General features: G+C 34.3%; 5 protein-coding genes and 1 non-coding gene across 9 annotated transcripts; 4 read left to right on the forward strand and 2 right to left on the reverse strand.

Annotated features, from left to right (window-relative positions):
• Positions 1 to 262: 262 nt before the first annotated feature.
• On the reverse strand, positions 263 to 1,531 carry LOC107614138 (uncharacterized). Its single transcript, XM_016316367.2, has one exon. It carries the CDS (start codon positions 1,529 to 1,531, stop codon positions 386 to 388), a length of 1,146 nt encoding a protein of 381 aa, XP_016171853.1. The 3' UTR covers positions 263 to 385.
• A 119-nt stretch (positions 1,532 to 1,650) lies between these two features.
• On the forward strand, positions 1,651 to 1,723 carry TRNAF-GAA (transfer RNA phenylalanine (anticodon GAA)). The gene has a single exon. It is a non-coding gene; the product is annotated as a tRNA-Phe (tRNA).
• Positions 1,724 to 1,757: 34 nt separating this feature from the next.
• Positions 1,758 to 4,447, forward strand: LOC107638493 (COMPASS-like H3K4 histone methylase component WDR5A). Of its 3 annotated transcripts, none has more exons than XM_016341799.3 (3): positions 1,758 to 1,964; positions 2,381 to 3,208; positions 3,747 to 4,447. In XM_016341799.3, exons 2-3 carry the CDS (start codon positions 2,537 to 2,539, stop codon positions 4,038 to 4,040), a joined length of 966 nt encoding a protein of 321 aa, XP_016197285.1. In that variant the 5' UTR covers positions 1,758 to 1,964; positions 2,381 to 2,536; the 3' UTR covers positions 4,041 to 4,447. The 3 variants fall into 3 exon arrangements, with proteins under 3 accessions (XP_016197285.1, XP_016197294.1, XP_016197301.1); XM_016341808.3 differs by having other exon boundaries at positions 1,785 to 1,964; positions 2,324 to 3,208; XM_016341815.3 differs by having other exon boundaries at positions 1,785 to 1,964; positions 2,490 to 3,208.
• Positions 4,448 to 9,735: 5,288 nt separating this feature from the next.
• Positions 9,736 to 14,519, forward strand: LOC107638511 (uncharacterized). 2 transcript variants are annotated; one of them, XM_088502057.1, is made up of 5 exons: positions 9,736 to 9,869; positions 10,089 to 10,142; positions 10,423 to 10,505; positions 10,870 to 11,694; positions 12,006 to 14,519. In XM_088502057.1, the coding sequence occupies exons 4-5, from the start codon at positions 11,320 to 11,322 to the stop codon at positions 13,878 to 13,880; spliced, it is 2,250 nt and encodes a 749-aa protein (XP_088358183.1). In that variant the 5' UTR covers positions 9,736 to 9,869; positions 10,089 to 10,142; positions 10,423 to 10,505; positions 10,870 to 11,319; the 3' UTR covers positions 13,881 to 14,519. The 2 variants fall into 2 exon arrangements, with proteins under 2 accessions (XP_088358183.1, XP_016197314.2); XM_016341828.3 differs by lacking the exon at positions 10,423 to 10,505.
• Positions 14,520 to 21,342: 6,823 nt separating this feature from the next.
• Positions 21,343 to 22,844, forward strand: LOC107638527 (dynein beta chain, ciliary protein). The gene is made up of 3 exons (XM_016341852.3): positions 21,343 to 21,551; positions 21,765 to 21,889; positions 22,310 to 22,844. Exons 1-3 carry the CDS (start codon positions 21,401 to 21,403, stop codon positions 22,598 to 22,600), a joined length of 567 nt encoding a protein of 188 aa, XP_016197338.1. The 5' UTR covers positions 21,343 to 21,400; the 3' UTR covers positions 22,601 to 22,844.
• A 107-nt stretch (positions 22,845 to 22,951) lies between these two features.
• LOC107638520 (mitochondrial thiamine diphosphate carrier 2) lies at positions 22,952 to 26,146 on the reverse strand. The gene is made up of 8 exons (XM_016341840.3): positions 25,960 to 26,146; positions 25,584 to 25,748; positions 25,370 to 25,486; positions 25,160 to 25,271; positions 24,666 to 24,793; positions 24,007 to 24,159; positions 23,759 to 23,896; positions 22,952 to 23,547 (listed from the first exon to the last, which is right to left on the reverse strand). Exons 2-8 carry the CDS (start codon positions 25,698 to 25,700, stop codon positions 23,329 to 23,331), a joined length of 984 nt encoding a protein of 327 aa, XP_016197326.1. The 5' UTR covers positions 25,701 to 25,748; positions 25,960 to 26,146; the 3' UTR covers positions 22,952 to 23,328.
• Positions 26,147 to 27,581: the final 1,435 nt, after the last annotated feature.

Below are 27,581 nucleotides of genomic sequence, written 5' to 3' on the forward strand. Positions count from 1 at the left end.
TATGGCTGAAACAAACAGCTTGCTCAGGTTTTGTACAGGCAAATTTTGTTAGGAATTCAAACAACATTCAATTCCATAATTCCTTCAATATATGAACCAGTCCACTTCTTCGAACAAGAATACACTACAAAACCAACAAACAAGCATGGTGCACAAAGTTATCTCTGAGCACAAAACCATTTATACCCCTTGATCAATTACTTATGAACAATCAAGTAACTGATTCAGGTGAGATCTATGAGTAAAATCTAAAATGCTATCAGCCAAGCAAATGAGACGGTTCAATCAAATTAGTAGAAATCCAATCATAGACTAAAGTAACATGAAGAAACAAAAGATTGCTTAACACAAAATTTGGCATCAAAAGTTGACTAACTCAAAAATGCTAACATCCTCCCTGATATAGTGTTAATAGGCGAGACCTATCTTTCTCCTCAAAACATGTGACACACTTCTTTAGGAACAGCTTCTCAGTCAAAGAAAATGGTGTGATTATGCTAGCATTCTTCTTCATCAAACCATTGGAGAGAAGATATTTGACAACCTTAGCTCTAGGAATAAGCCTCTTCTCCAAACTGTAACCAAAAAGAACCGGTCTAATGCGAAGCGCCGAAGAATCCCAGCCGAGATTACTGATCCAAAAGCTCATCACTGCATTGAGTTTGTCCTCGGAACGTAGCATAAACTGAGGGTGCCTCCTATAGGCCTCTGAAAAATCTTGTTCGGACCAGCCCCATTTCTTAAGGACATGAACTTTAGCATCCCATCGGGACTTAGTTACGGCCCTTTTGGTCAGCAACACCACACTGAAATAAGACTGTGAAGGATCAAACCCCAATTGCTTCACTTCCTCAACTGTTTTCTTCAAATCAGCAGAGGACAGCACAGAAGGCCTAGTTCTAAGCAAATGGTGAATGTTGGCATTGGTCAACCCTTCATCAAGCAGCATTTTCACATTTTGAGGCACACGAACATCAGCAATGGATGATGGGCATCCAGTTAGATAAGCAATGGCTTTAAGATCAGAGGGACAGAACCTCCTTACCAATTCGTACAAGGATACTATATAGTTAAGGCTTCGAAGCAGGAAGTTGGGACTCTTTGTGGTCATGAGTACAATGTCAGAGGGAGAAGCACCTTTGGATGCCAAAAATTGAAACTTTGGCAAGATCGCTTTGGTGGGGTCATATGTGAGTACCACGGGAATCTTGCACATGATGGTGGCTATTTGGGAGGGGGAGAAACCGTGGGCTTTGAAGAAGGAGATGACGGAATCTGGCTTGACGGGGGTGTCAAAGCGAACGCGCTTGTTTGCTCTGAGAGCGTCTTCATGGGAGAAGCCGCACTTGGTGGTGAGGTAGGAGATAGTGAAAGAGTGGTGGTCATCGGAAGTGGAGGTGGTTGAGTGGCGGCGTGCTTCTGGCCGAAGAAGAAGAAGGTAAGATTTTGTGGATGGAGATGGAAGAGGGGGGTTGTGGCTGAGGAAGAAGAGAAGAGCTCTTGTAAGAGAGTGATGCTTTGAGTGAAACATGAAAACAGAGATTGTGTGCGGCAGCTCCGTGGTGAGGTTCGTGTATTTTAAATAGAAGCTTAATTTTATTTATATTATGCATTGTATTATTATTTATTGTTATTTAAAAAATATCAAATGCGGGGATAGCTCAGTTGGGAGAGCGTCAGACTGAAGATCTGAAGGTTGCGTGTTCGATTCACGCTCACCGCATATTTTTATTTCTGGCATTCAGAACGGCGTTTTCAGAAAAAAGATCAAGGGTTTCTGAATTGAGAAACCAGTTTCTCCCCCTTTCAGGCTTTCCCTTTCCCTCACGCAGAACTCTTCCCCATTCTTCCTTGAAAACCCTAGCCTCCATTGCGCCGCCGTTGGTCTCACCGTCGCCGCCTGCTTCGTCGCCCCTGTCGTCAGTCGCTCTCCCTCAAAACTATGGTCACTGCCCTCGCCGAAGGTAATGCCTCGGATGCTCAATCAGTGCTCGGTGCTTTTTCTTGGTTGATTGGCTCTGCTCACTGCTTGATGATAAATTTTAACTCTGTTACTGGCTTGTTCTTGCTTGTTTTGGGTTGATTAACTCTGTTACTAGCTTACTGATTGATGATAAATTATTACTGGCTTGTTCTTGCTTTTTTTTTTTTTTCCCTTTCCTGTCGTTAGATTTTGTTAAAGTTTTTTTATGATAAATTTTGTGCTCATTGCCTAAAGGAATACTTGTAATTTAATCACAAAATGTAACAAATTGTGTATTGAAATGAACTCGCATAATCATTGTCTTACTGACATTTTTGTAACTATGTTTTACTGTTTTAGCTCCCAGAAACCAGGCAATTATCATTTCCGTCTGTGTTAATATACCTTTGAATACAGGGAAACACTGAATGATATGTGATTGATCGCTACTACGTCAACTTGAAAGTAAAATGTTGTTAATTTCACTTTATGCTTAATACCAACACGCCTCACTCTTAGAAAACAGAACCCTCAAGTTTTTATTAGAGGAACAATCCACACACGGAGAGTAAAATGACGACGGAGCCATCGGAATCGTTCAAGCCATACACCCTGTCACAAACCCTAACCGGCCACAAGCGCGCCATCTCCGCCGTCAAGTTCTCCTCCAATGGCCGTCTCCTGGCATCGTCGTCAGCGGACAAGACCCTCCGCACTTACGCCTTCACCAACTCAGACTCTGAGTCCGGCAGCCGCACTCTGTCGCCGATGCAGGAGTATGAGGGCCATGAGCAGGGCGTCTCCGATCTGGCCTTCTCCTCAGACTCCCGATTCTTGGTCTCCGCCTCCGACGACAAGACCCTCCGCCTCTGGGACGTACCCACCGGCTCCCTCATCAAAACCCTCCATGGCCACACCAACTACGTCTTCTGTGTTAACTTCAACCCCCAATCGAACATCATTGTTTCTGGTTCCTTCGATGAGACTGTTAGGGTTTGGGACGTTAAGTCCGGTAAGTGTCTTAAGGTCCTTCCAGCACATTCTGACCCTGTCACCGCCGTCGATTTCAACCGCGACGGTTCTCTTATTGTTTCTAGTAGCTACGATGGGCTCTGTAGGATTTGGGATGCCTCCACTGGCCACTGTATGAAGACTCTCATTGACGATGAGAACCCTCCTGTTTCCTTTGTCAAGTTCTCCCCTAATGGCAAGTTCATCCTCGTTGGCACTTTGGACAACACTCTGGTAATTTTCAATTCTGTTCAATCTTTTATTATTTTCGTCAAGATTGTAGAAGAATAGTGTTAGTTTTGATCTTGAATGCCATTGGTGTTTTCAATTTCAGAATTTTCAGCCTGAACTTTTCTAGAATATGCTTGTCTATTATTGATTAATTGTAGTATGCATATTTGGTCTTAGGAAGAAAAAGCATATATAAAGTTTAACTAGTTTTTTGGGACTTGAGGAATGATGAATGAGATGTTAAATACTTATGTTTAACTAGTGAATGCACTCATTACTCTAGTCTTTCAAAATTCTAATGGATTGCTTATCATGATAAGTTTCTCTAATGGCTTCTACCTTGTTGCTAAGATATATATATATATATATTTTGTGTAATGGTGTGCAACAAACTTATTAGTTTTTCTTTTTATTTTTCTTCTTCTTAATTGCGGACTAGGTACTAGCCAATGTGCCTTGGATGTTAGCTCCGTTGGCAAAAACTGACTTGTTCAGTTTATTAATCTTTTTTGTGCTTCATTCAATTCTTCTCTCCCTGCAGAGGCTTTGGAACTATTCTACTGGCAAGTTTCTGAAGACATACACCGGTCATGTTAACTCAAAATATTGCCTTTCATCCACATTTTCTATAACAAATGGGAAGTATGTTGTTGGTGGCTCAGAAGATAATTGTATATACTTGTGGGAACTGCAAACAAGGAAAATAGTGCAGAAATTGGAAGGCCATTCTGATACTGTTGTATCCGTCTCGTGTCACCCGATGGAGAACATGATCGCTTCCGGTGCTCTTGGCAATGACAAAACTGTGAAGATCTGGACCCAACAGAAAGACTAATCTTGTGATGACGACTTAAGGCTAATCGTTCAATGGATTAGTGAAAGTTGAGTTTAGGAGAAAGTGACTTGTGATGAAACCCTTAGGTCATGTGGCAGATGAGGAACTTGGTCATTTTTGCAGTTGAGTTCACTATTGTATTAAAGAATGATTTCATTTCAAGTTTCAACCATTGTATCGTCGCGGAAGTCACTCTTTAAGGGTAATTTGGATGGTAGGTTCACTTAGTTTGGGTGTCCCTGTAATCTTCTTGTTTGGTAAATATGGAAGTTAGATAGGCAAAACCTCTATGTCTACCCCTAATGGATTAATCCCACGGCATTAGCCACCATTAACTCATTAAGGTTCTTGCAACTTGCTCTTCTGGTGGTGGCAACATGAAGAGAAATTAAAAGCTGTTTATCCTACTTTATTAGACGTGGGATGACCTATTTAATTGGGATTATTATGTATGATTCAGTTTTTAGAAAATTTCAACAAAAAAAAGTGTGTGGGTAAATAAATAAATAAAAATCAAGTTTTCTAAGTTTTACTTCACAATACATTTAACTAAATAGATGTATCTAAGTCAATTGTGATATCTATCGGTTTGAAAATGAAACAAACATGATACATATACTGTGGCTAAAATGTGCCATTTATAATAGCTTCCATACATTGGTTCTTTATGGTCCAGAATAGGTTTTATTTGATTTTTTTTTCTTTTTTTATAATGAAAACATACATACCAAAGCTAAAATCAGTCACAACCTCACTCTCTTTACCTCAAAATATTTTATATTGTATATTTGTTTTTGTCATGTGCATGTTTTTTTTTTAATGGAAGTGCATGTTTGATATTATCGTTTTTGTTTCTTCCATTACAAATTTCATATTGATATCATTATATCAAAGAAATCTGTTTATGTCTTTTATGTTTTTGGACCTTATGTTTATCTTTAAAGTAAATGACAAATAGGTCCCTAATTTTTTATATCAAAGATAAATAAGTTATCGACTAATTAAAAATACAAAAACATCGTTCACTTTCTAAAATGCAAGACATCTAAGTCTCTCTAAGAACTTATTTATTCTTATATATTTTGAATGAAAAAAATTAAAAATTTCGTATTTTAAAAAGTTAGAAAGGTTTTTATTTGTTCAATTAATCAGAAATTTATGTCTTTTAATTAAAAAATTAACGACTTATTTTTTTTTTTCTTATTTTTATGTCTTTTGTGTAAAGACTAAAGAGAAAGAGAATAGATGGTGTTGGAGGTAGTGATATAAACAAACCGTTCTCTGCATGGATGCCTACCAATGAATGGAGTGGGCCTATTGTTGATTGTACTCCTCTGAAAATTACTACGACTTTTCTTTAGCTGCCAAACCTAACCAAGTTTTGCACAATCATAATGACTACGTTTACATGTCAAAATGTACCATTTATTTTTCTAGTGTACTAACATAAAAGCTTAACTAAGAAAATACTTGTCCAATTTTAAAACCAAGAAATTTATTTAAATGCATTAAACATTAGTGAAAAATAAATAAATTTCAAATAACTCATCATGAAGTAAAAAGAAAAAAGAGTTTGGAGGTACAAAATTTTATACATTAACAGAGTAAAAACAACTTCATATTGTTATCCAATAAGTTTTAAAAAATTGCCACATCTTAATAGATAATTACCACTTCTATTATCACTTGGCAATCTGGCGTGATTTTATAATATTTTGAATTTCATTACTTGAACATGTATAGTTTATGTAAAAGTTAATCTCCATTATGTTTTTTAATTATATAATTCATTATATACGTTTTTCACTCATTAAGTAAAATAGGAGTAAATTTTGATACAATATATCAAATTTAATTATTCTGCAAAATTTCATTTTCCATTTTTTATAAATATAGTAAGCCATATATATTACAATAATATGCTTCTTTTTATTAGGGACGCTGTATTATTATTATTATTGTTATTATTATTATTATTATTATTTGACGTGTTATTTATTTTTCTTCAAAGAAGGGCGCGATGTGGAAAGAGTAAAGACTAAAGGAAGAGTGGAAGACTGAGTTCAAGCGTTCAACCATGTGACTTTTGTATTAAAATTTTATTAACAGAGGAGCGAATTTCCATGAAGAGTATTATCAATTTTTTTTTATGAGTAATGTTATATTTTTAATTTTTTTTATGAATTAAATTTAACTAAATAAAATTTAGAATAATAATTATCATAATTAATTTTTATTATATTAAATCAATTTAGTTAAATTTAATTAACAAAAGGATTTGGATAATGTATAGACTATTTAAATAATGGGTATAAAAAGTAAGTATAATGATCTATGAAGCACGGACACTTTGCTGAGTTGCCGTGTCCGCGTGTCGGACACATTTCGGACACGACACTCACCGACACTCGTCCGACACGCGTGTCTGCTGTGTCCAAACCGTGTCTCAATAAAAAATAAAAATTCTTCTCCGGACACACTTGGACACACCTAAATACCATCACGTGTCGGCGTGTCCGGTCTTATTCTTAATATATATTGTTAAAATAAATTTAGATATAGTATATATTATTATTTATTAAAATAAAAAATATTTTAAATACTTGATATAATTAAAATAAGACATTAAAAATAATTAAAAAAAATTAATTTATATTTTAATATCAATAAAATATTAAAATATTATTACAGTTTATCTAAAAAATACTTTATATTTTATACGTATGCGTGTCCCCGTGTCATGTAAGATTTTAAAATTCGCGTGTCGGCGTGTCCCGTGTCGTGTCGTGTCCCGTGTCCGTGTCAGTGTCCGTGCATCATAGATAATGATTGATGATAATATTATTGTGTAGTTTTTTTAGACGTTTGTCCGCGTTATTAACCCAAAAAAAAAAGGTATACTTAAAGTAATTTTTCTAAAATTCTCATTAAGATATATACAACTCAAAAGCAGTATACTAACAATGTAAGGATTATTTTATTTTATGCAACTAAATTTTCCTATATAATAATTTTTTAAATAATAAGCGTGAGCATTAAATATTGGAACGGAGTAATTATGAAATTTGTTCCTTGAAATATTTTTAGATACTAAATAGGTGGTTCTTGTGGTTTCACGTTGCTGGTTCTTAAATTTTTTTTATATTTAATAGTTCCTTGGAAGTTAAAGATGTGATATCAATTTAATTTGGTTCTTATTATATAAGCCACAGGCGACATCAAATATATCTCAAGTTTTATTCTAGAAAGAATATTGGATTTATTTGATATATATCATCACGTGAATCTTTTAACAAAATTTCATATCTTTGGAAAGTTAATATACATGATGTTATGTTAGAGATTAACTTTGAGAGTATATCTTTTAGTACATCTGAAATAATAGAGTTTGAGAGGTCGAATAATTGATATATATGGCTATGTACACATATTATTTGAAGAATTATAATATATCAAAATAAAAATAAATTGAGAAGCGTCACGTGGAGTAGAAGTAGATAATTCTCACCTTATAATAACGCAAAAATAATAATGAAAGCTCCATCTCTCGATCGTAGATAGTAGATATACTATAATAGATTAATATCCATATTCTGCTGCTAATTTATTTATTTATTTATTTCATGTGTTTTCTTCTATAGGCAAAACTGGTGAGGGGTATTTTGGTGAATTCATTAGACGTCCCAATTATGGCCACGTAAACGCGCTACATGTAAGGCGTATGACACTGTGGCCTGTGGGGCTTTAGGTTAAACTATGTTTAATTAGGTGAATTATTTGAGTAATGAATTAAAAGAATTTTAAATCTATAAACTTTCAGTAAAAATTAAAATATTTAAATTTTAAAATATGGGATTTTAAATTTTATTTATAGGAAATAAATATTAGTTTCCCGTTTTTGCTCTCTGTTAAAATTAATGTTAAATTGCCTTAAAAATTAAAATACAATATTTTTTAGATAGATGAAGATATAATCTAATTATTGTATTCAAGTCAAATGCTTAATAGTATAACCATTAACCAACAATTGTTTTTTCCAAACATAATATTTTGAAATTTATGAAAATTTATTACATACAGCATTATTTAACTTTTCTTATGCTTGATTTTTTTAAAAAAATGAGCAACAGATTTTATACATTGTAACCATCAATTAGTCATCAATAATGTATTTAATGGTGTGAGATTTCATCTAATAATACAAAATCACTTATTTTTTTTACTGACTAAATACTGGCCAAATTTTAATAAATCTGTTGGCCCCTAGACTTTCTCTTATCCAAATGCACTTTTTATTATCAATATGTCAAGCTGAATTTCGAATACAACATGGAATTCAAATTATTTTTTTTAGAAAAATAATAAATAAATTTTTTATCTTTTGTTTTATAAATATTTAAACTCTTAAGTCTTAAAAATTAAAAAATATATTTAAATTTTTGACCTCCTCAAAATTTAAATATTTGAATTTTTTGTCTATCTGAATTTAAATTACCATCAGTTTTATCATTGTCATTTTCAAATTATGGTGGTAGAGGTTTATATAACGCATCTCTGCGTTTGAGCATTGAAAATTTTTTTTGTTGAAACTCAGGTGTAGTCGACTTCATGTGAAGTTAATATTTCAGAACTGTTAAATGATTTGATTGATTTGATTAAATTTTCATCTAACGGCTCTCAGGTATCAACTTCACCTGAGTTTTTACCAATTTTTTTTTATCTCGTTACCTTTTTACACTTTACATGTAAAATATCATAACGGTTACATTTGCAGAACGACATGCACGTATACATCTTCGTTATGTTGCATAAATTTAGATGGATGGACAAATTTAGATGTCTAATTTTAAAAAATTAGAAATTTAAATATATTTTTTTATCTTCAAAAATTTAAATATTTGTAGAACAAAATATTAAAAATTTATTTTTTTTTATAAGAAAAAACAAGATTTTGATGGATCAAACCGTTTAAAAGGATAAGACTACCAGATCCAGTTGCTAGTTGGGATTAGTTATTATCTCTCTCGGACGAAGTATGTGATTATTAATATATCGTTAATGAAGATTTGAAAATATGTTCAACTCTTACCTATTAACTAATGCTCTTGAGTTGAGTTTCCTGACACACTCTACACATTACAAGAAAATAAAATCTTACTTTATACATTTCCATTTTACTGACAAATATTTTAAATATATCCTCCTAAAAACACTAGTTAAGATATATAATAATATTTTTACAAAATTTAAGTAGTTAAAATTATATATAATTAAATTATAAAATTAAAAAATTTGTTACTAAACGTTTATATATGTAAGCATATATTGAATAGAATATTATAATAAAAAAATAAATAATTAATAAAATTTAAATTAATAAATTATAATTCAAATGATATAATCTTTTGTTTTTATCTAAAAATTTTGAGTTAGAATCTCGTTCTGACGGGGTGAAAACTACAAATGGCAACGGCGAAGCAATTTCACGCAGTAGGATCTCCTCTTCTCACTCTCACTCACCACACTCTCTATGATTGGAATCGGAATCTCCATTGCCACGTGGCACTCCGTTTCTCACGCGCCATAAGCGCGTCCCGACCCCTTTCTCTCTCCAAACTCGTACTACTATTTTTTTTTATTCTATAATATTATTGATATTAATATATAATATATATATATCTCTATTTTCTGTGTTGTGTGTGCATATCAATCAGCGTGCGTGAGGAGAAGAAGAAGAAGAAGAAGGTGTTTGGTTTGGTGAGAGAACACAGTCATCTTCAATTCAACCTTCTTCGTAGCCATGAAAACTCTTCTTCTTTATTAACGCAGGTACTACCACCACTCTCTTTCTCTCTCTACTTTGTGTGCACGACTTCGTATTTTATTATAATATAATAATAATAATAATATGTATAGATTAGTGTTTTTTTCTGTGTGTTGTTATTATTTTTGGTTCATCATCAAAAACTATGCTTTCTTCACGTTTTCTTTATTTCCAATCTGCAACTTGGCCAATCGGTGCGTAACCACCACGACCCGTTTTTGCAGCTTCGTTTCTTCATGTGGGTCTCACCGACTGCTGCTGCTGCTTCTTCCATGGAGGTAACCGCTTCCGCTAACTCCCAATCTTCTCTCTATCTCTATCTCGTGTTTTCCTCGTTGTACGGTCTTCCTTAATGTACTTGCTGCTGCTCTCTTATCGTAGTAAATAATAACTCGAATTTTCTTGGATCATATTGGATTTCTCACTGTGGAACCTGTGCCTCTGCTTGTCTTTTTCTTGCTGCTTCTTTCTTTTTTTTTTATTTAATATATATAAAAAAATAGATAATATTTTTATGTCGTGTTCTTCTACTTGTGCCTTGCTGAGGTCGTGTTTCAGCTTTGAGTGTTGGTGGTTTCGTAGAGATTGTGTTGCTTTCGGCATTCAAGAGTAATGTAGCTAATGGGTTCTCATGCATTTGTGTAAAGTCTTCAACTTTTCCTCTCCTTTCGTATCTTACTTCATGAAACGGATCTGGTTCATTTATCTCAGCTTCTGCTTGCTTGTCATAAACTAATATAACATCTCTACTCCTTATTATGGTTTATTATTATTATTATTATGATGTAGAGGTGGTTTGGTTGGTATGAGATTCATGTATATATAGTTAAGAAATAAAAAATGAAAAATTGGAGACTCTGCTTGAGCTGAATTAGTTCAAGTTTCATTCTTAAATGCTGGTGTTTAATTTACTTTATCTTGACCAATTCTCTTTCTTTTTTTTTTTCAAGAAAAATATGTATACATATATATGTCGATGAGATTTGTGTTCAAATTTTGTTGCAGGTGGATGAGGTGCAAGTGAATAAACTTGTGAATTGTGTAGATGAGCAGGCAGATGAACAATCACTTACTCCAGAATTTTCTGATGATTATGACAATTTTGGTGATCCAGATGTATTTCCTCGAGTGGGCCAGGAGTACCAGGTCGAGATTCCATCACTGATATCAAATTCTGATTATTCCTGGTTGCAAAAGAATTCACATGAGGCAGAAAGCACAGTTAGTGCTCTCCATGCATTTCGAGTAGGATTACCCATCCCATTGATTCGGCTTACAAATGAAGTTGGAAACTATAATCATGATCATCTGAAAAATGCATGCAAGTCATCAACTGGAGTTGGCAAGAAAATTGAATCTTCAAAACTCGAATGTGTCAAAGAGACTCAGGGTGGTCCGGAGTATGAAAAACTGAATCCGAAGGTCGAGGTGACTGACAGCACATTGGTGGATAGAATGGAATTGGGAAATCCCAATGTTAAGCAAGAGACGAAGCATGGAGAGAAAGACCTTCGTCTGGTTCCGGGGGCTGCAAGTGACACCTGGAATGAAATTGAAGAGAGCAGTTTTATCCTTGGATTATATATATTTGGGAAGAATCTTGTTCAAGTGAAGAAATTCATTGGCAATAAGAAGATGGGTGATATATTGTCATTCTATTATGGGAAATTTTACAAGTCTGACAGATATCAAAGATGGTCTGGTTGCAGGAAAATGAGAAGCAGAAAATGCATTTTTGGGCAAAAGATTTTCACAGGACCGAGGCAACAAGAGCTTTTGTCTCGTTTGTTACCCAACATATCAGAGGAATGCCGCAATAAATTACATGAGGTACTGATTTATGATTTTCCCTCATTTCTTCACTGTCATGGATGAGATCTATCAGTTGTTTATTCCTCAATAAAACATTAGTTTGATAGCAAAGATGTTATTTCTGTTGAGGATTGGGTTTACTTTCAAAGCCGTGATTTCTTTCGAAAAAATTTGTAGCAGATCACTTATACCGACTTGAAAAGTCTATCTAATGAACCTCAGTAGTTGTATGAAAACCATCTTGATGAGTTTGCTGCCTCTTAATTTATAATTATATTATATTTACTAGGAATGTCTTATAATTATATTCAAATTGAATTACTTGGTAGGTGTCAAAGACATTTGTAGAGGGGAAAATACTTCTAGAAGATTATGTTTTAACTTTAAAGGCCTTAGTGGGGCTCAAAGTTCTCGTTGAGGCAGTAGGAATTGGTAAAGGGAAGGAAGATCTAACAGGTCTCGCTGTAGATTCTATGAAGTCCACTCAGGGACTTCCTCTTCGCCCAGAAATACCAGTTGGCAAAGCATGTTCAATGCTTACATCTGGGGAAATAATAAGCTTTCTAACTGGTGATTTCAGATTAAGCAAGGCTCGGACCAGTGATCTATTTTGGGAAGCTGTTTGGCCTCGTTTACTTGCAAGGGGATGGCACTCTGAGCAGCCAAGTTGTTACAATTATGCTGTTTCGTCCAAGAATGCTCTGGTCTTCCTTGTCCCTGGAGTCAAAAAGTTTTCAAGGAAACTAGTGAAGGGGAATCACTATTTTGATTCTGTCAGTGATGTCTTGGGTAAAGTTGCTTCTGATCCTGAGCTAATTGAACTTGAGAAAGTTGCAGATAATGGTTGCACTGAGAGGGATGGGAATGGGTGGTGTGAAGAAACAAAATTAGACAGGGAGAATTCCCCTGATCAGCCACGCCATTGCTATCTCATGGTAAAACCTCCAAACCGCAGCATGGATGGAATGAAATTTACTGTTGTAGACACAAGTCTGGTTAGAGAAAAGATGAAAATGGTGAGAGAAGTGAGAAGCTTACCATTTGAAGTTTTAAGAAGTTCTGCTTTTGAAAATGATTCAGATACTTCAGAGGAACAAACAAATGAATCGGAGTCTGTCAACACCATGTACTATGATAGGAAGAAGGCTGGAGGTGGAATTTCTTCGGACTTGCATGGTGTAGAAAGTAATCCTTCAAAAGGGGAGCTTTCGATAAGCAGCATGGATTCTACTGCTCTATCTGCTGCCTCCAAGGACCAGAAGACAGACTTGCCCAATAACACACAGAGAAGAGATGGTATGAAGTGCCAATCGCTACAGAGAATGATATCTGAGAACAAAATAGATTTAGTCCCCGCAGCAAAAAGACGGCGGAGATTAACTGCGTGTAGCCGTCCAAAGAAAAATGTCAACACAGCTAGTTTGTTTATAGTTCCCAGAGTAAAACAAGAGGAGGCTAGTTTCTATCCTGACACCCCGAAACAAAGTGCGAATGTAACTGCTGGTTTATTTTTCACTCCAGCTGTAAAACAAGAGAAGGCCAGTGATCATGCTTATGACTCTGGACTTTGTGAGAATGTTCCTTCAATTAAAATTCCACCTCAGGAAAGTAACTCATTATTTGGTCTTCCAACCCAGGGGAATGAGACACTAGCAGGTCCAGTTTCAAATTCCAGCTCAATTATCAGCACAGAAGCTATTCCTGCTACTAGTTCTTCAGGTACCAAGGATCGACATGAGAAACCTCTGCTGCGGACTCTAATTGACCTTAATTTACCTGTTGCGCCTGAAGTTCAAGGCGATGAAACTTCTGAGAATGAAGCTTCTGACGTGCAGCAAAAGAACACAAGCAAGGAATTAGAAGAGCTCAGTGTAGCAACAGTCTCCAAACCTGTGGATCACTCTTACCATCAGCCTGACATACAAACCAGGAGACAGAGCACAAGAAACCGCCCTCCCACAGCAAAGGTGCTGGAAGCTTTAGCATTTGGATATCTTGACAGAAAGGAGAAGCGAAGTCGTCGGGATTACCACCTAGACAGTTCCAGACCTCCCCGACGTCGCAAAGCGGCAGGTTCTGGCAGTGGTGTCACAGGTCTTGAAAAAGATGGAAAAGCAAATGTTGTCTATAATGGTAATGGTAACGATAACAGCAGCAGTAACAGCAATGTGTTATGTACAGACTTCAAGTCTACTGAAGGATAAAGGAACTGAGGTTCCAAGCTTCTTTTATGACTGACAATGGAGAATGATACTTCCTTGATTTTGTGCCCTGGATGATTGATTATTGTTGCCAGTTTGGTGGGGTCAAACATCAGAAGGAAGGTTTCAGTTTTACAGCTTTAGAGATGTGAAGAATTTCCATGGGGAATGTTACCATTAACTGCAAAGAGAGACATAGAGATCCCTCAGGTCTCTTTGCACTCCAACAAGAGCTGAGAAAATGCTTTCTTTCAAGTCTCTGTGGAGTTGAAGTTCTATGCTGTGTTCCCACCTGTCAATACACACTGCAAGACAATGCACATTATGATTCTAGTTTCCTTCTTTTTCTTCTCTTTTGTTCATTATAGTTACATGTTTAACCTTGCCAATTCTGTCAAATAAGGACAGAGTGAAGGAAAATGGAGTGGTTTTCAGAAGGCTTTTCCCCTCTTTGGGTGTGTCCTCCTGAATGATTACTCCAAATATTCATTATACATGCATATATGAAGTGATTCTCATTCACAATTACTTGGCTGTTGTTACTAGTGATTTGCCTTCCCCTCTTGGATTCCAATAATGGATTGGAGGGAATGAAAGGGGTATTTTACATAGATAAATATACTTTTCCTTACACATTGAGTAGATACATTTTCTTCAACCTTTTTGTGCAGTCCTAATCCAAGTTCTTATTACATTATTTGAGAGTTGAGACTATCATCAGGAGCTGAATTGTTTACCTTATCCAGACACACTTTCAAAACAACCGTTAGTTTTCTATTGTGCTTTTGCGACACTTGTTCATTTAATTTGTCCTTTATGATCTGCTCTTTATTTATTTATTTATTTTTAATGTTTTAATGTTTCCGTTCCCCAACTAACTTTCGGTCACAAACATAATAAATTGTGTCGCTTCCAAGTGTAAGGAGGATTAATTGGATTGCACATTTCAACCAGATATTGTGTGCTACTTGTAGTTGTAAGTTGAGTTTTGTGTAATAATGAATGTCTCCATCGTTGTTGTTCCCTCAACAACGGAGCCACTTGTCACTTGTCACATACTTTCGTAGCGGAATTCATTACTACATTTTTTTTTTATCTCCCCCTTCTCGTAAAATCAGTTTACCAAATTACCAAAGTTATTTATCTCTAAAAACTAAGTACTGTAAAATTTATATCATTGTAAACTTATTTATACTTTTTTATTTACCAATTTAAATTAAAATACATAAATTTATCAATTTGTGTATTTAGTTGTGTTATCCCTGACAAAAAAAGGTGAAAACAAAAATTACAATATTTACATTAGTGCTAGCTGTGAATATTTTTTTTTTTTTGCATTTCCAACGAAAATAGACAAAAAAAAAAAGAGGGAAGAGAGAAAAAATTACTGTTATCATTGTCAATTGAATTATGTGCAAATAAAGAGGGGATGATAATAATTTATTAATTTCTCTCTCCTATGCTCATTTTTACTGGAAAAAATGTGGAAGAAAAAAATTGCTCAACTTTAATTGGCAGCATCAACGTAAACATTGTAATTTTTATATTCGTTTTTTTCATCGAAAACACAATTAAATGTTTAAAATTATTGTTTTACTCGAATTTTTGTTCCATTGTTAACAATAAATAAATCAACAATTTTTGAGTTTTGTTTCACAATCTTAATTTAAGGAGCGGAAATGATTCTTTTTGTGGATGTCTCGAAGTCTCAATTGTAGTTTCGAAAGTAAAATTAAAGATGAAAAGAAAACATGCAAGGTGCCGGAGGTAAAGTAAAATGCAGAAATTAAAGCAAACATGAAATTAAAAGGAAGATGAAGGAAGAAACATGAACGTAAAAGAGAAAAAGACGTAAAAATAGAGGAATTTTATTAATAAAAACTGGAAAAAAGCAAAGTACAAGTGTTTGAGTTCAGAGGAATTACTTAAGATTCCCAATTTTACTCTGTGATGCCAAGGGGCTGAGAGCGTTTTTTGGGTTTCTAAGCGTTTTTCAAGAAGAACTGAACTGATTACAACGTGTTTCTAAAGTTCTATTTATAGACTAGCCTAATCTCAATGGACAGTTACTCTTTGTACACCACTTGCAAGAAATTTGAATTTCTTATAGCTGTTCCTGCACTTCTTGCTTGCTGTTAATTTCAAAATTTAAATAAATAACCAACTATCAAATGATCTAACTTAATTTAAAATAGATATAAATATTATATATAGGAATATTACCAAACAACTAATTATTTATTTTTATAATTTTCTTATGAAAATAATATTTTGTCTAACATAATGCCCCCAAGATTTCTCACTTGAAGATATGCAATGATTGAAAGTGAAAAAACTTAGTTGTTTATAGACATTTTTCTTATTTTTGATATTGAAAGTCAATTGACATTTTAGACACATCCATTTGACAGATTAAATGCCTATTAGTAATAGACTTAACAGAATTTCTAAGTCTATAAAATTTTTTACATTAATAGTTGAACTGTCAATGGGGTCTATTCTTTTGTATGAAATTTTTAAGTGTGTCAAATGATATCTGTTCTAATTTCGGCACATTAAATGTGTATCAATTGACCTTTGTTTTGACCTTTAATATTTCAGTTAAGAGTTTTTTGACACACACTTTCATTGTTTTAATTGACACAATTTTCCTAACTTCAGAAGTAACAAAATCTTAACTTCGTGAAGTCGTTTCTTTCATATGTTAAACTCCAGGTGTTAATTAAATTTGATAAAATTTATAATCCTATAAAATCTCCACACTAACATTCTAATAGTTTTGACTCCAAGCGCTAAGAGACTCAACAGAATTTCTAAGTCAATTAGGCTTTTGTATTTATGAAGTACATACCCAAATGTCAATGAGAGATTATTTTTGTCCAAGATTTTAAACTTGACGCATTTTTTTTCTTTAAATAAAACAATTCATATCTATTTTACACATCTCAATACTTTCAGGATTAAATGCCTTGGTGTCAACTGTCAGTGGCTTGACTCTAGGATTATACATCCTGAACTCCACATGCATAGTAACATGTACTATTATCAACAGAAACTTCTTCCACTCCTCCATCTTCGTTCCAGAAAATTAACTTTTGATGTAGAGTGGATGGAATAGCACCCATTCCTTAAATCCAATCACATTCCAAAAGCAAGCTAAAACCAGCTTTAGAAGGAACAATAACAAATAGAGTTAGCCTATTGACAGAACCAACCTCAATTGACAGCAGAACCACGCCTCTAACAGAAGAAGTCCTTCCATTAAAATCTGTTACCCTAATGCTACTTTTAATCAGCTCTTTTTCAGTCTTTCCAAGCCTTCCCATCATTCTTTCAGACATGAGATTGACAGCAGCTCTCCCGTCAACTAAAATCTTATTAACTATCCTTCCATCAACACGAGCCTTGATATGCAATGGACGCAAATGCTCCTTGTCATTTTCAGTAGGTTTCTCAAACAATCCTCCACCACACATATTGTCATCTAGTAACAAGCATTCACTTCCAGGAAAGACATCATAACAATCATCTTCTAATGACTCTACTTCCTGGACTTGACTATACTCCTCAGGCAGTATTGACACCACAGCTATAGGTTGCTTAATACCAAATATTGCTTCTAAGCTGTCATCAAAATCAGTGTCAAAATTATCAGTAATTAAATCTTCATCCTTTTCTCCCTTGTGTTCAATCATTACTTTCTTTCCAGCAAGATTCTTCTTTGCATTTTATTGCATTTAGGGTGATTAGAAGAATTGCCTGTTTCTACAAACTTAGCTATGGTTGGCAAAGGAGGAAAATCTACACCGTGTCTCTTGTATGGATCTAAAGGAACATACTCAAGTATATTCTCTTTTTGCCCAAAAGTTGTAAAAGGAGAATATTTTGGAACATTTTGACAATTGGGCCAAGGAGAATAATTAGGAACCTGCTGCATGTTAGGATTATAACAAGAATAAATTGGCTTTGAGGAAATAGGCACATTTTTTGAAATATATATACTACCTCCATCTTGTGCATGATTCATGTTCCATAACTGAGACTAATAGTCCCTGGGCTTAAAAGGTCTAGACTTCACCCATTTGTTTTTTTCTCTTGCAAAAGCAGTAGGTTGATTCTGCACATTTCTCACATTCTGGACCCATTTATTGTTTGAAATTTTGGTGGGAGGAACTCTTGTCTTTTGAGAAAATCCATCAGGTTTTCCATCAATCATGACCACAGTCTTCATCTTCTGGTTGACGGGTTGCACCCCAGTGTTGTTGACGCACTTGTTCAAAGGAGTTTGACCACCCAACTTTTATTTTTCCTCGGCTATCTTCCGCTTTAGCTCGTTAGTTTCATTTTCTTTTTCAGCAATCTTCTTTCTCAACTCAGCCTTTTCTTTCTCTTCAACTTTATACTTTTCAAACTCTTTTGCAGCTTCCTTGTCAAAAACAGCATTACACTTTGGACACATGGCGATGGTGCTGTCATATTCTTTAATTCTCAACAAAAGATCTAACAAATCCTCACCAAGATAAGGATAAATTGGCTTCTTGTCTTGCTCAAAGATCCTCAAGTCTTTATATTCATCTTTAGCACTAACCATTGTGGCATCAACTTCTACCATGTTGACTGACAAGTTGAATGGCTCAACATAATTTGAATCAGCAGCAAATGGTTCAGTGTCCACCTTCATAGTAGTTTTATCCTCAAACTTCAATCTTCCCTCCTCAATTGCTTTTTGTATCAAATCCCTGAAACGGACGCAATTATTAGTGGTATGTGAGAACACCTGATGAAACTTACAAAATTTTTTATTCTTTATTTCATCAGTTGAAGGCATCTTTTTTTCTTCTGGTAAAATAAGCTGCTTATCTTTTAATAAAACTTCAAATATTTGATCTGCCTTAGAAATATCAAAAGAATAAGTCTTATCTTCAGTTTTGGAATATGAAGAAACATTTTCTTTTCCTTTAACAGGCTTCAAAGATTTGCATACATAAGGAGGACCCCCACGCAATTCAGCAATATAAACCTCTTTCTCATCTGAATCACTACTATCGAAACAACAATCCACATGTGCAACCTTTTTAGAACCTTTTTTGAAATTTTCTTTTTCTTTTTTAATTTGTTCTATTTGTCTTACTCTTTCAGCTAACTGGAAAAGATCTAAAGTATGTTGATTGACAAGTTTCTCCCTAACTCCAAATTCTAACCCATTAGTAGCCATTTTGACAACTTCAGTTTTTGGAATCGGAGTAAAACACTTATTTCTCATGTTTCTAAATCGCGCCAAATAAGTATCAATGGATTCTCCTTCTGCACGTTTGACAGAAAATAAATCCGTAAGACTAACTTTCAATTCACCTCGGAAAAACTGATCATGAAAATTTCTTTCTAACTGCGTCCAAGAATGAATAGAATTTGGTCTCAAGTTGGAGAACCATGTAAATGCATTTTTTGTTAAAGAAGAAGGAAAGTATCTCATCTTAAGATATTCATTAGAAGCTGCTTCCCCAATTTCAACAGTATATCGAGCAATATGCTCTACTGCAGACTCATTTTCTTCTCCAGAAAATTTTGTAAGGGATTTTGGAATTTTCCAACCCCTTGGGAGCTCTGCTTGTTGGACACATTCAGAAAAAGCAGACACAAAATATGGCCTATTTAAGCAACCAACATTAAATCCCAAACGGTTTAAAACTTGTTCAACATTTCTTGCTAGATTATAATGCCCCCCTAAGTTGTTTTGCCTAAGTCTTTCTAACATATCATCAGCATTTTGATCATGTCTAGGCATATGGACATCATAATTAGAAATTGCTCCCCCGTTCTGATTGACATTATCAAATCTTAAACCCAAGTTGTCATTTTCTTCCAAATTTACCACAGTAACAATCCTATTGACTTGCCTATTTAATTGTTCAATTCTAGTGTTTGTGTTTTCTAAAAGAGGATTTAAAACTGTCACCATTTGATGAGTTAACATGTTTATTAGATCATGGTGGCTTTCATCAATCTGTTGTCTAATATTTGTTAAAGATCCCACAGTTTGACTAGGTTGATTAACAGGCATTGCTCTTGACATGTCAGGAAATACAGGTCTGAAATTTTCTACCATAGTGACAGTGGATGTAGTAGAATTAGATGCACTGTTATTTCCTGTATTAATAGAATGTGAAAAATTTTGTTGTGATACGTGTGAACCTGACGCCCCAGAAACAGGTACATTTGACATGCCATATGGATTTTGATAAATAGGATTTTGAAAAGTTGAGTAGAGAGGCACATGCAATTCTTGTGTCACCGTGGAGGGGACATACCCCGGTGGCAAGCCATATGGCGGCCACCCCACGGTATTTATGTGAGTTGCATTTAACCCTGTATGGGCATGGCCAACGCCATCATGCCTCACTGACATCAAGGTAGGCTCTGCGTGTGAAATCACAGGAGAATTTTCGGATTCATTTCCTCTAATCTCATCACTAGAAGTAGAAGAAGATGCTGCAGAAGTATTTGACATGTCAACTGACGCTGATTTCCTTGGCTCTGGACGTACGAACTTACCACTGCGCAATCACATGAAAACTCAAAAACTCCTGGTTTTCCTTTTGACAAACTACAATCTATTGACAATGTCCCACCGGGCGTGCCAATTTGTTTTACTCGAATTTTTGTTCCATTGTTAACAACAAATAAATCAACAATTTTCGAGTTTTGTTTCACAATCTTAATTTAAGGAGCGGAAACGATTCCTTTTGTGGATGTCTCGAAGTCTCAATTGTAGTTTCGAAAGTAAAATTAAAGATGAAAAGAAAACATGCAAGGAGGCAAAGTAAAATGCAGAAATTAAAGCAAACAGGAAATTAAAAGGAAGATGAAGGAAGAAACATGAACGTAAAAGAGAAAAAGACGTAAAAGTAGAGGAATTTTATTAATAAAAACTGGAAAAAAGCAAAGTACAAGTGTTTGAGTTCAGAGGAATTACTTAAGATTCCCAATTTTACTCTGTGATGCCAAGGGGCTGAGAGCGTTTTTTAGGTTTCTAAGCGTTTTCCAAGAAGAACTGAACTGATTACAACGTGTTCCTAAAGCTCTATTTATAGACTAGCCTAATCTCAATAGGCAGTTACTCTTTGTACACCACTTACAAAAAATTTGAATTTCTTGTAGCTGTTCCCATACTTCTTGCTTGCTGTTAATTTCAAAATTTAAATAAATAACTAACTATCAAATGATCTAACTTAATTTAAAATAAATATAAATATTATATATAGAAATATTACCAAACAACTAATTATTTATTTTTATAATTTTCTTATGAAAATAATATTTTGTCTAACAATTATGTATTACGATTTATTTGAATAAATGAGTAATTTATTTTATTTAAATAAAAAACTAACTTATCTATTCTTAAATCTGAATAATTAAATTCATAAAATAAGTATAAATAAATTAAACAAATAGTCGGAATAGGAAGGTTTAAGAGCCGAGACATAAAGGAAAGTGCATTTGAAGCGGTGAGAGGGTGAGAGATGGGTCAGGCATTTCGTCGAGCATCTGGAAGAATACGAGCTTCCTCCGAAGCAGATATTCCCAAACCTAAGAAGGTCGTCGATCCACCGCCGCCACGGAAGGTGGATGTTTCCAAGGTCACCGCACAACCACAGGACACACTAAACGCGGGTAAGTTACTTGAAAGATTTGCGGTTCCCAGAAATTTAGCTCCTTTAGTTTTGTTTCTTTCTTAGAAACCATACAAGGTGCTCTGTATTCAGCAGTTATTATTTTTTTTACCTTTTTTCTTTTTAATTGTGGATTTTGACTCTGCGAACTGTGAATTTGTGATCCCTAAATGGTGTTGTTTGATGCCATTGGTGGTGGTTGTGTTCGTTTAAGATGGTGGCTCTAAAGTTAACTTGGAGAATGTTCTGGAAGAAAGAGATCCAAAATACGATGCCATGCTTGGTCAAATGCTTGGTAGAATTACTGCAAAACCTGGGGGGAAATCCGAAATGGGTGAGGTCAGTTTCTTTTCCATTTTAATTCTATGCAAAACTTGTTAATACTGTTTCATCATCAACAATGGAATTAACATTGCGTATGATACAGAAATACAAAATTAAGAGTATAAATAGGAATAGCTTCATTGTGATTGGTTTATTAGTGAATTGTTATCATTGAATCTTGATTCATTGATTCTTCTCTATGAACTGTTACTCAGTTCTCCCTATTGAGCTTGGGTTCATTCTTACTCTTGACATAATCAGATTCTTGTTTGTTTGAGTCTTCATTTGAATCTACCAAGTTTGTTAAGGCACTTAGTATTCTAAAATTTACTGAGTTCATAGTGAATAACACAGCTTGAATGGTCTAAGTATTGCTCATTACTGCAAAATTTATTGTGTGGCAGCCTCGTCATGCTGATGATAATGTTTTTACAGGCATTTGTGGTAGAGAAATCTAAGAGGCCTATGCCAAAGTTGCGAGATACAAAACCGGATTCTGGTAGGTATGAAGAAAGGCCTGTTTCTACAGGCAATTTGAATGTGGCTCAGTTGCGCCATATCTTCCTCTTGCATGAGGGCAGGGATGAAGATCACAGAGGACCAATGGACGTCCACAAGATTGCTGAAAAGTTCCGGATTGAAGCCGTGCAGATTCAGAGGATCTTACAGTTCCTGTCACTCCCTCCGGAAAATAGCAACCAAGAAAAAAACAAATCATCAAGATAAAGCTCTACAGGCATAGCTAACAGGTTTGTTTGACAGGGGATAGCTTTGAGTACATTTGTGGGACGATGAGTTTCAATAAGGGTTTGGTATGACCAACAATGTGTCTTTGTTCTTTCTTCTATGCTACCAAGTTTAAGTGGCAACATTTTTTCATTCAAAGCTCTAAACAGCAGCAGCTTAAGCTATCTTACTCTGTAAGATACTGTACTTGTAATGTAATTTCTTATAGGAGAGTTACCTGAAATATATGGTTAGATTTCTTTCTTTTTACTCACAGTAAGGATAATTAGTAGCTTAATCTATAAAACACAGTACGCAAAATAATCAGCATAGCTGAGGGTCTCAAACTCGAAACGATAACTAGTGCTTCAATTTACCTCTTCAAATTCAAATCTAATGTAACACAAGATAGGTTTTGTATCATATTGTAAATTTACATTTGCAATTCAAGAAAAACATTAGTTAGAACAACCACACCTCCTGCAGGCAAGGCTATATAATTCAGTTCCCAAAAAGAAAAAGGTAAACACGTATTGATGTATGCTAAGATCCTCCTTCATCCTAAGTTCCCTCCATCTAAAGGAACATTACTCTTATGAACTACCGGTGTAACCAAAATCAATTAGGTCATCCCTCGTGCTTTCTTCCTATTCTATGAGGGAATCAACCTCATATTTCAAAAATGAATGGGTAATCAAATAAAAAATAAAAAAAAAAAGTGTGGAAATTCAAGTTGAAAGGGACTCTAGCCAATCAGAAGTCAACTCATATGCAACAAATGTTACAGCCCCGGCTGGTGCGGCTTTAACGGTTGACGGTAGTATCCCCTTGTATAGACCGGCCCAACCTTCCGACCGTATTATCCGGCTCAAGGCATCAGACATATTCCTGTATGTATGAAGCTCAACTCTTGCTCCATATCTTGGATGCCTCTGAAGCCCCTCAATCTGTAGCAGAGTAAAATTAATAATTACATCGACATGACGGATGCAACAACAAAACATTTAGCTTTCTAATTTCTTCAATATCCTTTACACGTTTCAGAACGACACAAAGCTTGCATATGCACCAGTGGTTATCACAAGTTAATATTCTAAAATTTAATTATTTTGAAGTAATGATAACAGAAGTAATAATTGAAATGGGCAGAGGTTTTACCTGAAACCTTTTCTTGACTACATCAAGTGGATGACAGACAAGTTTTGCACATGTTCCAGCTGCCAACCCACAAACGAAGAGTTCGAAGCTAGACAGGTTACCTCCTGTGGTGGTATTGGAATATCTATGGTTCCAAGCCTACAATTTCATACAATGCCTAATAAATTAATAATCAGAACCAATGGATGCAGGTCATAATTATGTCAACTATTAAGTAAGAAATTTTAAATATGGCAACTGAAATTTACCATGGCCCAACGCTTAAATGTATCATAGGTGCCAAATTGTAGGCCTGCATAAGGTATAATCTCAACTAGCGTCGGTGACAATCCAGCATACAAGCCTTTGTATCCCCGAGTCTGGACGATATCAAGATATGCTGACCTCATGTTTGGATACACCTGATGGTTTGGCAAGATATTAGCAAGCAATTGCAATGTGAAATAATTTCAAAAGGGCCAAAACAACATCGGAGATCAGTAAATCAGAACAAAGCAGAGAAGAAGAGCATAAACAGCATATTCATGTTAACAGAAAATTAAATTCACAGGAAGGGATAAATAAAGTTCAAAAAATCATTAATGAAGGCTTTGGCTTCGCCCAATGCAACAAAACAGGATATAAGATGACAAACTAAATTTGGCAGTATAACTATAATTAGACAAGAAGGAATGGGGAACCAATGGGGAGAAGCCAAAAGCCCACTCTTTGCAACGGGCAAAAAGAACAAACAAAATAGAACAATGCCAACTTAAAATTTTCAAGCATATCATGGTAAGGAAAAATGCATATCAGCTGGCAGCAGGTGTTCAAAAACAAGACCAGTTATTTGATTCACTAGCCTTCAAAGCACTTAAACATTACACAGGTTAACTTTGAAGTTGCATTATAACCTTGTTTCCTATACCTTTGGCTCCCCCTGAGAAGCTAATATGGTTCGGAGAAGATCAAACGGGTAAGACCCTATTGTAGCTGCACATCCAGCTAATGCCCCACTGACATAGGACAGATAAGGGCTCAAACTACTGTGATCCTCTGCAGCCAACAGAAAAGAAACCAATGAACAATATAGACCAAGAATTGGATAGGGTATGAGATATTTCCTGACAAGTAATTGCATCCCTAAAACATACACCATGCATGGGCATAGATTTTTCTTGCATACATACACACATTAACCGACAACATCCTCCGACTCAATAAAGCCTCACACAGAGTACATTTGGTAAAATCAAATCCAGCGACATATCCGCAAGAGTTTCAACAGTTCATGAAACAATAATTTAGAAGTTGTATAAGTGATCATGACATGATAACTGATAAAACACCGCCTAAGTCTTCAAAGAAATACTTTGCTAATAAAGCGAGTATATTGCAACACTGAGTAATAAAGTAAAATACCTGACTTGGAAGAACCAGAGGCAAGAGTTTTCAACTTGTGTAAAACTGTAAACTGTATAGCTGTATATGGCATAACCATAAGCAATGCCGGTACATTCCCCCGCCAAAAACCCTGTAAATTTGTCATAGAAACTTATGCTGATAAGTGATAACTTACAAAAGAAAATGCACTTGAACAGAATTGGATAAACTGTGCGCTATTGTTTAGACCTGAAAACCTTCTTCTCTGAAAATATCTTTAGATGCTTGAAATATACCAGTGTATTTTGATGGTGCAGCAAAATCCTTGCGTAGTAAAGCCCATGAAGATGTGGGCTCTAGTTGAACCTATCATTGCCAATGAATATGAATATTGAATAAAACATCATTGTTAGAGGGAAATAAAATAAACTTGAAAGGAGGCAACGACAAAAGAATAAACTACCTGGAACCTAATCTTAATAACATCGAGGGGAGAGGTTACTGTCCTTGAAATTCCACCGGAAATTGCCCCAGCAGAGGAATCAATAATGGCACGCTTCAATTGACTATGCTCCTCCATTGCCACAAACACCTTCCCTCTCCCTTCCTTCTAAGACTACACTATAACCTGCAATGTGCATAAACCCTATTAAACGAAACTTGCATAGCCCATAGCCATATACGACATTGTTCAATGCTTGATGTAACGAAAAGAGAAGCAAATCCACGATTCTTCGTTAGCTGAAAACCCTTCAAATTAGGGGTTCCTTTCAATTTTAATGAAAAGGGCAAAATCGGAACGGTAAAAAATTCAAGCTTTAGGATCGGCGGTAACGTACCTGCAGAGGAAGATGAAGAAGGTGGGCAATCAAGAAGAGAACCCACATTACGGAGAGAGAGAGAGAGAGAGAGAGAGAGAGATTGCAGAAAGGGTTTTATAATTAAATTAATTAATTAATTAAAAAATTTGCCGCCTTATTTGATTGAGATTGCAGGAATTTAGCGGAGACAGGGATTTCAGGGCGCAATTTTTTCGCCTTTCTTTTGTGGCTATGTAGTGTACTTTCACAACTAAAACGAGAGATTTTAGCTTCACAATTTTTATTTTTATAATATATACTTTTAGCATTTAAGATTGAACATTGATGTGCCTCTTTGCTAAGAGCTCGCGAGCTTATAAGGAAGGATTTTTTTTGGTGACTTTATAAGGAAGGATTTTTTTTTAGTTATCTTTTTTTTAAGATTTTATAAAAAAATAAAAGTACCAAAGATAGGAGACTCGAATTCGCAACCTCTTAATTGAGTATGGGGAGACTATGTCATTTGAGCTATTACTCATTGGTAAGTAAAAGTAATTTTATATTTAAATATCTCGTGAAAAATATATTTTTATCTATTAATTATGTTTGGGTATAATAATATAAAAGTACTTTTTTGTTTATTTATTATACGAAAAATATATTTTTTTAACAGAAAAAGATTTTTTTAAAAAAATATAAATTACAGTTTCTCAAAAAAGATGTTTTTTTTTTATTTTTTTAGTACTTTTATTTTTACTACTAGAAATTTGTCAATTATATTTAAAAAAAATATGTTTTCATTAAAAAAAATTTTTTAATCAAAATAATGGCGCCCAAACAAGCACTAAATAACATATAATCTTGATTTTATCGCAATTAAATTCCAAAAGTTATATGTGTTTTATAATATAAATTAGTGTATTAGTATATATTTATTTTTCTATATTTATGTCTGAAAAATTTTTTTTTACGATATTTTTTAACTTGATAGGTTAAGAAATAATTTATCGTAAATTAAAAATTTAAATTTTTAATATTTATTTAAGAGAACTAATGAATTAATTATTAAATTAATTTAAATCTAAATTGATTAAGTTATTCATGAATATATTTATTTTATATAAAATAATTTTATATATTTTTTGTTATTTATACTTTATATTATAATATAAAAAAAAGCTTGGCAATAAGCATTCAAGCATTATCATATAAAAAACTCGGCATCCAATCTCATAAACACTAGTGAGTTATAACCAAACATTTTTATAAAAGCTCAATTTATCTACACAATTACACAAATTAAGTTTAGGAGCTATGATCCAATAACTATAAGGCTCAGTCTGGAAACAGATTAATTAAGTTATTTTTGAAAAATATAGTTTAAATAATAAATGATTATATTAAAAATAATTTATAAATAAGTTATTTTGTATTTGAGTTTTTAGTTTTGAAAGTGTTTATTTTATAAAAATGTGATAAAAAATAGTAGTATTATATGAAGAGTTATTTTTTTTAACTTCTTTATAAGTTTCTAAATAACTTCTTAAAAAGCTGCAATTTGGTTTTGAAAATTACACTAGACATTAATACTACTATTTTTCATAAATCAAAAACTCAAAAAAGTTACTTTTGAAGCTTTCCAAACGGGCCTAATTCGACAG

Source organism: Arachis ipaensis, chromosome B1 (assembly GCF_059453495.1).
Source record: "Arachis ipaensis isolate K30076 ecotype BB chromosome B1, ASM5945349v1, whole genome shotgun sequence".
Lineage (NCBI taxonomy): Eukaryota > Viridiplantae > Streptophyta > Magnoliopsida > Fabales > Fabaceae > Arachis > Arachis ipaensis.

Bases quoted from the DNA above. Each gene is read 5' to 3' on its own strand.
- LOC107638520 (XM_016341840.3), bottom strand. From the start codon at position 25,700: ATGGAGGAGCATAGTCAATTGAAGCGTGCCATTATTGATTCCTCTGCT. The intron at 24,160-24,665 runs GTATAGGAAACA...CCAAACCATCAG, and splicing joins CTTCTCAGGGGGAGCCAAAG to GTGTATCCAAACATGAGGTC. The intron at 23,548-23,758 runs GTAAAACCTCTG...ACTCTGCTACAG, and splicing joins TAGTCAAGAAAAGGTTTCAG to ATTGAGGGGCTTCAGAGGCA.
- LOC107614138 (XM_016316367.2), bottom strand. From the start codon at position 1,531: ATGTTTCACTCAAAGCATCACTCTCTTACAAGAGCTCTTCTCTTCTTC.
- LOC107638511 (XM_016341828.3), top strand. From the start codon at position 10,101: ATGTGGGTCTCACCGACTGCTGCTGCTGCTTCTTCCATGGAG. The intron at 10,143-10,869 runs GTAACCGCTTCC...ATTTTGTTGCAG, and splicing joins CTGCTGCTTCTTCCATGGAG to GTGGATGAGGTGCAAGTGAA. The intron at 11,695-12,005 runs GTACTGATTTAT...ATTACTTGGTAG, and splicing joins GCCGCAATAAATTACATGAG to GTGTCAAAGACATTTGTAGA.
- LOC107638493 (XM_016341799.3), top strand. From the start codon at position 2,537: ATGACGACGGAGCCATCGGAATCGTTCAAGCCATACACCCTGTCACAA. The intron at 3,209-3,746 runs GTAATTTTCAAT...CTCTCCCTGCAG, and splicing joins GCACTTTGGACAACACTCTG to AGGCTTTGGAACTATTCTAC.
- LOC107638527 (XM_016341852.3), top strand. From the start codon at position 21,401: ATGGGTCAGGCATTTCGTCGAGCATCTGGAAGAATACGAGCTTCCTCC. The intron at 21,552-21,764 runs GTAAGTTACTTG...TGTTCGTTTAAG, and splicing joins ACAGGACACACTAAACGCGG to ATGGTGGCTCTAAAGTTAAC. The intron at 21,890-22,309 runs GTCAGTTTCTTT...ATGTTTTTACAG, and splicing joins GGAAATCCGAAATGGGTGAG to GCATTTGTGGTAGAGAAATC.